Raw genomic sequence first — 11685 nt, forward strand, 5'->3', positions numbered from 1 at the left:
CTGGCTCAGTCAGCAGTGCATGACTCTTTGGCCTTGGCTCAGCAATGGTTCATTTTAAACAAATTAGCTCTTAATGATTTGAAAACCCAGAAAATAGCTTTCAGCCTTTTGCCTAATGTACCTGAAAGTTTGTCTGTAAAACTGTTAGGTTTTGTACTGGATCCCAAGCTGTCTTGGGAAGGTCACATAGATGTCCTGTGTAAGAGACTTAGCAGAGTGTTGTTCCTGCTTAGAAAGCTAATGTCTGAGCTTCCAAGGCCAACAGTTAGACATGCCTACCATGCTTTCTTTCAGTCTATTTAACCTATGGAACCAGGCTGTGGGGCCATGCCACTGGTACTCAGAGAATTCTATTAATTCAAAAGAGAGCTGTTAGAGTAATTTCAAATGCTGGGTACCTTGACCATTGCAGACCTTTGTTTGTTGAAAATGAAATTTTGACAATTTTAAATGAGTACATTTTTCAGTGTCTTGTGGCAATAAAAGCCAGACAAGACTCTCTTCATGTAAATAGCGATGTACATAGTTATGATACTAGGAATAAGTTTGATATCTTTGTACCTAGAAATAGGATTAAAAAAATCAATGTGTTCTTTTCCTGTTTCAGGCATTTAAACTTTTCAACAAATTGCCCCAATGTACAATAAATTTACAAACAAAAAAATTCTCCACTTTTGTAAAACATTGGCTCACTCTAAATCCTTTTTACCATATATACGAATTTTTGAACTGCGACAAAAGCAATCTGGTGGTAACCATTTGAGTCATTTTCAGGTACACTTGCATGGTTTGTGCATGTTTTCTTGTTTTGTTTTTTGACTTGAGCGTATTTATTTAAATTGTTTGTTGATAGATTTGATTTTGCATGTTTTATTTATTTAAATGACGAGCCTATTGTACTTATTGTATTTAATGGCAATAAAGACTTATGACTTATTTAAATTGGGAATAAATATGTCTTATCCATCGAGATATTTTAGTAAAAATTTAACCAGACAAGTTGAAATTAGCTTAGTCTGCAGGTTTGCTGCGGTGGGGGTATTTTGTGTTTATGTGGGCCTAAAACCACTCAGGGGGGGGAGAAATATTTACACAAAAATCTAATCGTGACTGAGGTGAGTTAGTGAGTGGGGGTGCACTATTCAGGCCAGATTAGCCAACATCTTCTTAACCAGTAAAGAGGTGAGCTGTGTTTCTCAAGAAACTACCCCAACTGGCCACATCTACATGCCAATGTAATTCTAGTTATGTTGAATAACTACGAGGGTAAAGGTGAATGAAACAGGTTGATGACAATAGTATGAACGGTTTTATTATCTAAGAATAGGACTTTACATTAGTGAAGTTATGGACAAAGTTATTTATCCAAACAAATAAAAAAGTTACAAACAAATAAAAAAGTTACAACAAACAAATAAAAAGTTACAAACAAATTCAATTATCTTGAACCTCAGGTGAACGGTCTCCATTCTTCTGAGGTGATCGGCTCTTGGACTTTGACTTCTCTTTGCTTGGGGAGCGAGATCTTTCACTGCAACAAAATATCATCAGTAACTGATGATTCTTCAACCAGTGCAGTGTGTCACAAATGAATGCTCAATTGGTAGACAATTCAACTGGTTGAGCAAGGGGATATTAATATTTAAAACTTACGTATCAAGTAGAAATTGAGTTAAAAATTATTGTGAAAAGTAATCTTTTTTTATGGAAAAGGAAATAAAAAAAAAAACTTGCCACAGTGGAAATCATAACAGTTCTTTTCTACTAGGGTGTTCAATTACATTATAAATGCAAAATGTATTAAGACCAACAACGAAATTACACAAATGTAAACAAATATTTATTCTTTAAGTTAGTGATTCTCTTTGATATGCTCACCATTTTTTTTTAGCAATAATTGAGTCATAAAGATTGTTTATTCACAAGACATGGTTCAGATATATGCTTATAAGTTAATACTTGAAGCTGCAAAATATTATGAATGTGATGGAAAATTATATGGTTGCACAGAGGATTCAATTAATTCAGGTTCTGTAGAAGAATTTGGATGTTAGTTTAATCTGAACGAATTTAGCAGGTCAAAATGATTAAAACCAAAACCAAAACATGCTAATGCTAAAGTAAAAGATAGACAACACCACCAAAACCCCAAGTTAGTGGATGTGCTGATGAGTTGGATGTTAGTTTAAGTTGGATGAATTTAACAGATGCAAAGGATTAAAACCAAAACATGCTCATACTAAGTTAAAACCACCAAGTTAAAAGATAGACAACACCATCAAAACCCCTGGTTAGTGGATATGCTGATCATGATTGAATCAGGAGAGGGTGATGACAAAAAGCAGCAAGAGCTACAGAAACTACACAGGAAGCATTAAGCAGCCATAAGAAAAGTACTTACTTAGGCTTTCCTTTAGATACAGACTGAGATCTGGACTTTGACCTGGACTGTTTCTTTGATTCAGACCTCGAGCAAGACTTATATTTAGACTTTGATCTATCTTTTCCGCGAGATCTATTAAAATAAAAGATGTCTTATGGTGGATGACAGTTATAATCAACAAAACCAAAACAAACACGAAATGTTCATGCAAATAAATGACAAAATGCAAGACTGTTGATACAAATTTACTGAATATATTTCGATACCAGGATTATACTCCCCACAAAAAAGTATTACTACTACAAAAAAAAAAGTAAAAAAGTAAAAGTAAAAAGTATTACTATTACTACTACTTTTACATCTATAGGATAAGAAAGGGATCAAAAATTGAATGATAATCATATGTGTATTTAAATCATAGATTCAAGATTGATACAATAATTATAAATGATAAAACTTCAACACCTTCAAACAATTTAGCGTTTAGTAACACACTCGTTATAAAAGATAAAACTTATTTACTCACATGGATCGTGAGCGGGAGCGAGACTCTGACTTGGATCTGCTACTTCTGCGAGATCGGCTCCTGCTGCTTCTTTGGCTACAAGACCTAGAAACAAAGGGACATTATAGTTTTGGGAATTAAGTTTCACACAAGTTGTTCAAATTTCATAAAGCTCAAGTTTTTTTTCAATGCAAAAGATATATTTGACTCACCTAGAGCGGGTGCGAAAGGAGCGGGACCGAGAGCGGCTGCGGCTGCTGGAGGAGCGAGAGCATCGTCCGTCGCCCTGTCTGTCCTCCACGAGCCGGATCCTTCGACCATTTATCTCTGTATCGTCCAGCTTGTACAAGGCATTTTTCATGTCTGAATATGTGGCGAATTCCACAAATCTTAAAAAAGATTAAGTAAATATATTATAAGGCCTATGATGCTTAAAAGCAAAACAGATAAAAACTTTAACAGTGTCTATAAATGAAAAAGTTTAACTTGTCAAGTTTGTGCGGAGACAAGCTGTAGATTTATCAAGATATGTATATTAACAATTTTGGTTGAAGCAATCATGTTTTGGCAAGTTAAAATAAGATACAGGAACAAATAAAAATTGGTTTATAAGTTATTGTTGGACCAAAATATTTATACTGATTTAATTTAAACCCCGATTTAGTTACATTATGCAAGAACTTTTTAGAAAGCTTCCATAGGGAAGTAACTATTACTGCTGGCAAGAATGCATTGCTTACCCTTTGTTTCTCAGACCTTTGTGAGCATCGGCGTATGTAACTTTGCCTGCCTGGCGCATGTAGTCTTTTAAGTCCTAGAGAACAAAAGACAGTTTCTTACAGCAAAGTCATATTGGGCTAACATTTGGCTACGAGCTAAGTGAAGTTTCTAATGCGCGTTTATGAGCAGATTCATTGCTTTCTATGTTTTGAAATCATAACCCAAGTGAGTATAAACTAAACAAGAGATAATTTCAGTGTAACACGATGAAAAAATGGCAGAATAAACATATTTGCCAAATATCACAGTGGTAGCATAAAATGGCTATGCAGTGTCTTTTTGGTGATGTGAATGTGAAAATAAAAATAGGTGGGAATAGGGAATATACCTTTTTAAACTTGAAACTGAAATAAAACATTATATGAAAAGAGATATAAATTAAGACTAGGTACTTCTCTCAATGTCAGCCAAGTTTAGCATTAAATCTAACCTTCTTTTCGGTCACATTTTTCATCAAGCAAGTATATGTTATAGTTTATTTAGTAAATCAGTTTTATAACAGGACCTTACCTTAAAGTTAATTTAATCCTTTGACCAATTTAAGTACCGTTTTTAAATTTCTCTGTTCCAGCACTGCGATTGGCATTTTTGACATTTGCGCTGTGTATGGGCATCTATTGGTAAGACCTAGCCGGAAATTCAAGAACAATTGGCCGTGTTTACATCCGGTTTTGAGCATTCAAAATGGTGCCGCCAATTCAGACTGCTGCCAAATGTGACACGCTGTATTTAGATTTTTAAGTTCTAAAGATGTGAAAGCCATTGAAAATCATCGACAGATTAGTGAAGTGTATGGCGAGAACATTATGAGTGTCATAATGGTACACAAGTGGATAAGGGTATTTTAATACGGCCCCACCAACGTTCATGATGAGTATTGCACTGGGCGGCGTCTTTACTGTCCCCGGACCCAGTGCGTTGCTAATAATGAACATTGATAGGGCCGTCTTAATATGCCCTTACCTACTTGCGTACCATTCCGTCACTCATAATGTTCTCGTCATACATTTCACTAATCTGACCATATTCAATAGCTTTCAAACCTTTAGCACTTAAAAATCTAATTACAGCGCACACTTCACAGTCGGCGGCAGTCTCAATTGGCGGCACCATTTTGAATGCTCGAAACCGGATATAAACACGGCCGATTGTTCTCGAATTTCCGGCTAGGTCTTACCAATAGATGCCCATACACAGCGCAAATGTTGAAAATAGGTACCAATCGAAGTGCTGGAACGGAGAAATTTAAAAACGGTACTTACTTAAAAAACATGCCTCGTAGATAAATAGGTAAGGTTCTCTACAGAACAAACTTATAAAGTGTACAGTAAGGAAAGAGAACCAACTAATCTGAAGCTTTTGGTTCCTCCTGTCACTCCATAAAGTCACAGAAATGTGGTCACTAACAGAAACAAGTTTCTCAACACGGTTTACTTGATTTTATTATAAAAATAAAAACTACAAAAATACATATGTTTACAAACTACATTTTGTTAAAAATATTCACAATTAAAGCAACATTACATGAAAATCAAAACACTTCTCTAGGCCTGTATAATAAACAATAAAAAAAATAAAAGTGAGAAATTTAAAGGCTTAAAACAATCTCAGTGTTAGCATAATATGTGAATTTTTGTTAAAATAGACTGATACCCTTTTAGAATACCTAAATCTGTTAAAATTAACAAAATTGCAAAGCTGCATACAGTATTAAGAAATGTTGAGAGGAGAAAAAGCGATTGAAATAACAATTGTCTTAATTTTTTCACTTTCCACATATTTAAAAAACAATATAATCTATAAATTAAAATTGGAATAACTATTTCCATACAATTTTTATTAATATGTACTTGTTTTAAAATAAATGACAAACTTCAATCAAAGTGTTGTTGAATGGGGAAGTTTTGTGCACGCCAAGTGTGGTTTAGAAAGAATTGTAGAGCTATTATTTGTGTTTTTATTAATTTTGACTTATTGAGTACAAAGATAAGAAGATTCATGTAACAGTAGCAATTTGCTGAACTTACTTGCCAACTGACGCTGCTGGACAAGTTTTTAACCATCAGCCTGTATTCCGTGCGAGTTGGTCGTCCATATCTAAAACGAATAGGTTTAAAGTAAGATGTGAAAGGTGGATAGCTTATTTGTAATAGTTTTTTATCATCCGTTGAGGGAAGAACATTTTTCATACCAGTGTTAAGGGTAATTTCAATTTAAAGAAAACTATACAAATAAATACATTACAAAAGGGTACTAAGAAGTTTACTATTTACAAATAACAATAACAAAATCTAAGTAGGCCTATAATTAACTTGTAAATAAACAAAAAGGAATTGGAAACTACTAAGGAATCTCTTTGTTAAAATCATAAAATAGACAAAATGTTGAACCACAATCATAGGTGGGGGATGAATATCTACAAAAATTTGAATGTAAATTTAAATTTAGTGTGAAATAAAAAATACAATTGCCATAATCTACTACAGTAAATAAACTCTTTCTGATTTGGATGTTTTGGTAAAATAGGTTTTTGGGCGTAGCATATTTGCTTTCAACTTCTGTATAGTTTAGAGTAGTTTGCTACTCAATGTCTCATACTGGACACCCCGAAAAAATATTTTTAGCCATGCAAATAACCAAATTTCTTGACAGGATGAAATTAACATACCTGTCGTTACTCCTGTAATCTGGTTCCCTGAAAATGATGTTTCTCATTGGTAGTGGAATTTTTCAAGTACAATTATTTTATAACAACAAACTTTAGAAAATAATTTATAATCAGTAAAATGAAAAGTAACAGTTTGCAGATATAATATAATGTCATGAAGGAAACAATATGAAGCAGAAAAAAGTATATAGCACTAAGTTGAAGCCGTGCTATAAAATTCTCCATAAAACCAATGCGATTTAAAAAGCAGAATTTTAAAATCAAGTTTTTAAAATCAGAAAACAATTTTGTCTCCCCTTAAGGAAACCATAATTGGCACCAGGGTGTCCAGGTAGCATAGCTTTTTAAATCAAAATTTACTTTTGATTTCTACCGTTTTCAGTAAAATATCTTTATTATTTGTAAATATTATTGGTCAAGGAACAGACTGAAATAACCTGATAATAGTGCAGATGAAATGAAAAAACAAACATTAAATTAGCAATCATGGACAAAAATATTTGAAGACACTTAAGACAATATTCAAAATAAAATTATACAGAAGTTTTCCTGTCTGATGGCATTGTGGTAAAGGGCATAGAACATTTTTTAAACAATTGAATCTACTGCCGCATGTGATATGAGGTCAGTGATATGATTTTTACTGGCTATAGATATTCATCACTAGATTTCTGAAGTTTATGGGCCTATATGCAATGAGTGAGGGTTAAGTTCAGTTAAATCGCTACTTAAACATCTTGCAAAATACCAAAAGGTAAATAAGATTTTAACGGAAATTTTTACACTTCATAACCTATTTCCGCACTTTACCCCAATTACATATTGCATTAACCTCAGCCGATGCATTTTGGTACTGGATTCGGATTATGTTTCTTGTAGTAAAAAAAAAAAAACATCACTGACTTTATCTTGTGCATGCGGCAATTTAAAAAATTTTCTTAACACACAACAAAGTGAATTAGGCATTAGCCAAAGAGCTGCAAATGGCTCTGCTCTGTTCACAAATGATGCCAGTATAGTCAGTGATGAGCCTTGTTGGAGCATACAAGGAAACTAAGAAGAAATAAAAACAAATGGCCCTTACTTAAAAATAAATCCCTCAAATAAATAAATATGACCCTCATAGTAACATAACATGCTCAGGTGATAATACCCAACCACTGATTGTTAGTAGCTGTAAGTGAAGGTTTCACTTCTTATAATAAGACCCTAAATATATTGCAGTAATTTAGAAGTTAAAATACTTAGGTCTATAAAAGAATTTTTAAGAACTGTTCTATATTGTATAGCCTACTAATCCATTCACATTTTCAAGAAATGAATTAAGGAATATGAACTATATGATTTTGCCATTTGAATTACTTGACTTAATAGAAATTTGTAAATTTGAACTATTCAAATTTTCTACTAACCAATAAAAAAACTGTGTCGCTGAAAAACCTAATAAGCATCAAAATTTATTCAACAATACTTAAAAGGCAACAAATTAAACAAAAATGAAAGAATTAAAAATTTATAATTACAATTGATCGGTTTGCAAAGGGGACGCAGAAAGGCGTCCTAGGTAACATCTCCCCCTACGTCATACTGACGTCAGAGACCTGGGGGTGATGTTTCCAGCCGCGGACACTCAATTTCAGTTGAGTTATTTTTGAGTTTGCGTATTAATTAGATAATTATATTCACTTATCATATACAATTACCAGATTTTCAAATTGCAATTGATGTTTTAGTTAATTTTATACATCAAATGATGTTGTATATCGTTTTTTTCCGTCAACGGATAAAATGTATTTGAAACACGTGGAAATGAAATCAAATGTTTATAGTAATAGTACTAATGAAGTAAGGAATCAACTCGTAATAATATGAGTATGCTTAAACTACGCAACATCATAATACAGTATACACTTGACAAACATATTTCACATTTCCTCATTCTTAAATTGTAAACATTGAGCAATAAATGGTGTATATAATATACATAAAAAAAATTATCTGGATTTTATGGTAAAATAAATGCATTGAGAATATTCCTGATTTGATATTGGTTAAGGACTCTTTCCCGTAAAAAGAGTTTAGAAAAACTGGCTTCAAAACGTAAACATACTTTGGTTACATTACAAGACAAACTTGAAGTGTTAAAACGATTAGACAATGGTGAAAGTGTGTCAAAATTGCCTGTTGAGTTTGGAGTGGGGAATGCTATGATCACCGACTGGAAGAAAAACCGGTTAAAAATAGAACAGTTTTGTATTGCTTCCACAAGTAAGTGTACTAAATCCCGCCATACAGGGAAAACCACACCACAGGAGAACTTCGACAGTGCTTTGCTTACTTGGTTTTCTCAAGAGAGAGAAAAAGGTACCCCGATTAGTGGACCCTTGATCAAAGAAAAAGCTCTACAATTAAATGAATTATTGAACGGAGATACGTCTTTTTCTGCTAGCACAGGCTGGCTTGATCGTTTTAAGAAGCGTCACGGCATACGACAATTAGCCATTAAGGGTGAACGTCTATCGTCCAATGAGGCTGCTGCAACCGAATACGTTTCAGATACCTAATTGCAGCTGACCTAATTGCTGAAGGAAACTATTCACCGCAGCAAATTTACAATGCTGATGAAACTGGGCTTAATTTTAAGGCATTGCCTAAAAAAGTTTGGCTTCTAAGGAAGAAATAAGTGCACCTGGTTTGAAAATAAGCAAGGAAAGATTGACAGTTTTGGCCTGTAGTAATGCTGCAAGAATTCATAAACTCCCTTTAATGGTTATCGGCAAAGCAGCAAAACCAAGGGCATTTAAAAACCTAAATATAAATGCATTGCCTGTTGTCTACAAAAACTCAAAAAATGCTTGGATGACCTCAGCACTATATAAGGTATGGTTTAACGACCACTGTTCCCGAAGTCACTCGATTTTGTAATGAAAATGGCTTACCGGTTCGAGCATTACTTTTTCTCGACAATGCAACTTCTCACCCGTCAGAGGACGAATTGATAAGTGGAGATATAAGGGCCGTGTTTCTACCACCGAATGTGACCCCTTTGATCCAGCCAATGGATCAACATGTACTACAGCATGTGAAGCTCTCATATAGGAAAAAGTTGTTGAGAAGAATACTGGAAGATCAGGATGAAACGCTCTCATTGCTTCAAAAGCTCAAGATGGTAAACATTAAAGACGTCATTTATTGGGTAGCAGAAGCATGAGAATCTACAAGTGAACAACTGTTGAAAAAATCTTCTGTGGCCAAGCCTAACTTTACAGGACAACTTGAATCAACATGAAGAGAGAAACAATGTTGTGCAGGTGCAGGTCTGCAGGAGCTGTTACAAAACATTCCTGGTTGTGAGGACACTAATGCAAATGACGTGCATGAGTGGCTACAAGCTGACGACAATGATGAAATTTTAAGCGATCAGCAGATCGTTGAAAAGGTTTGGAAGGAACCAGAAAACAGCTAATACGAGAGTGAAGGCGAAGCTGACGACAACAGCGAGCAGAGAGTATCCCACTCGGACGCGGTGGCTGCCTTCGATCTAGCGCTACGCTACGTTGAACAACAGTCCGTCTCGACCCCAGCGGATACATTATTTCTAAGGCGTTGGCGTCATTATGCTTCTAAAGAGAGATATCCTTCAATCTTCGTAAAAAATTGTAACAGACTTTTTTAAACCAACTTATGAAATTCACAGTACAACACTGTATGTAAATTTCAAACACTGTCTTTACTGTACTGTGGATTTTAAAAGAAGCTACTGTACTGTGTAATTTTTGTACTGTACATGCTGTACTGCAATTCTATTATTCACGGTTTTTTTCTATAAATAAAGCATAGCTGTTATTCACTTATTCACAGTTTTTTACTTTAAAATATCCATTTTTGTTAAAAAAAAAAAAAAAAACACAAAAAAACAAGTTTTCGGATTAAGCGGACTTTTGGATTACCGAAGTTCGGATTATCGGGACTCTACTGTAGTATCGTTTACATATTTGTAATAACTAACAATTAATTATTTTGTTAAATTTAAGGGATTAATCCCCTAAAAGAGATTAATATGTTTACTTTTATTTAATAATCTGTTTCTAATTTTCTGATTGTTAATTAAATCGGGGCCAAACCTAAAGCAATGTGATTTATTTTTGATACATTTAGAAATTATTCTATTTTTAACACATGTTTTGCTAAATAATTACCATAGGGTGTAACAACAGAACAATGGGCTGGGGAGGACAAGTAGCAGGTAGGCTGCTGATCAGCCCAGCCCTACTAGGGGTAGTGTTTCAGGGGGAGACGATTCTAGTGAGTACATAGGGGATGCCTTGCCGGGGGTTTCTACTTGTTTGAATTAAAATTAATAACATAATTAGTTTGTATCAACTAGAATTTGATAAATTACATGTCAAGCCCCTTGGAGGGTACGATACCGGTTGCGGACATAGATTTTATACCAGTTGGTTGTCTGGTTTCGTGACGTCACGTTTTGCCTGGGGGGTGATCATTCTGGTGACCCGTTTGCAAATACCTTTGATTAACTTAAGGTAGGCCTTTATCTAATAATTTGGAAAAAATTCATTGTCACATGACAATATTTAAATTAACATGTAATTTTTAATTTACAATAGGCCTAATCTTAACAAAATAATGTCATCAAAATTATTAAAATAATCTCAAACGTTAAATGAAGGAGGATGTTTGTTAGGTTGATGAGCAACAGCGACACTTGGGATGTATACGTGTACCTGTCGCACACACTAGATGGCCGGCGCGGGAGAGGCGCCAAACTGCGGCCATGGCCCGAGCCTTGATAGGCATCACTCCCCCGCGGCATACCTCGCGCCTTCTCTACAGACACTCTACAACAACAAGCAATGTCCACTTACTTGTCATACCAAGAGGAGCTGTGTCGGCTGGACCTGCCGAAAGTGCGGTCACCCCGCCTCACTATGTCCATGGAGTACTCCACTCTAATCCTAGAACCGAGAACAGACCTAATCTATCCATTCATACTTCGAATTTGTCAAGTACAATTAATTGGGTTTTTATGTTTAATTCTTTAAAATTTAGGAGCTATTCTCCGCCTTGTGATCAAAATCCTAAATCATCTCAGGCAAGCTATGTGTAGTTTGGATTACAGAATTAATTTAGGAGCTAATCTTGATCTTTTGATCTAAATCGTAAAACATCTCAAGGCAAATTACAGATCCTATGTTTAGTTTGAATTACAGAGTTAAACACAAAACACCCACTTCTTGTAAGTAGCAAAGAAATTGTTCAAATGAAAATTTAACTTTAGCTAAACTAAATATATTGCCATCTTTTTATTACATAGAGATCCTTCAGATG

The 11685-nt window shown here is 34.5% G+C and overlaps 1 protein-coding gene across 1 annotated transcript; it reads right to left on the reverse strand.

The window, feature by feature from the left end:
• Nucleotides 1-1311: 1311 nt before the first annotated feature.
• Nucleotides 1312-11305, reverse strand: LOC128999142 (serine/arginine-rich splicing factor 4-like). Its single transcript, XM_054425516.1, has 7 exons — nt 11223-11305; nt 5696-5765; nt 3629-3702; nt 3101-3277; nt 2910-2993; nt 2402-2515; nt 1312-1531 (listed from the first exon to the last, which is right to left on the reverse strand). Exons 1-7 carry the CDS (start codon nt 11291-11293, stop codon nt 1435-1437), a joined length of 687 nt encoding a protein of 228 aa, XP_054281491.1. The 5' UTR covers nt 11294-11305; the 3' UTR covers nt 1312-1434.
• Between the last annotated feature and the right edge of the window lie 380 nt (nt 11306-11685).

This window comes from Macrosteles quadrilineatus, unplaced genomic scaffold, assembly GCF_028750875.1.
Source record: "Macrosteles quadrilineatus isolate MER2022 unplaced genomic scaffold, UCM_ALF_1.0 Scaffold_7__1_contigs__length_78375512, whole genome shotgun sequence".
NCBI lineage: Eukaryota > Metazoa > Arthropoda > Insecta > Hemiptera > Cicadellidae > Macrosteles > Macrosteles quadrilineatus.

Coding starts and splice junctions, on each gene's coding strand:
- LOC128999142 (XM_054425516.1), bottom strand. CDS start 11,293: ATGGACATAGTGAGGCGGGGTGACCGCACTTTCGGCAGGTCCAGCCGA. Junction 2,516..2,909: donor CGCTCCCGCTCACGATCCAT/GTGAGTAAATAA, acceptor TTATTTTAATAG/ATCTCGCGGAAAAGATAGAT. Junction 1,532..2,401: donor GTATCTAAAGGAAAGCCTAA/GTAAGTACTTTT, acceptor ATTTTGTTGCAG/TGAAAGATCTCGCTCCCCAA.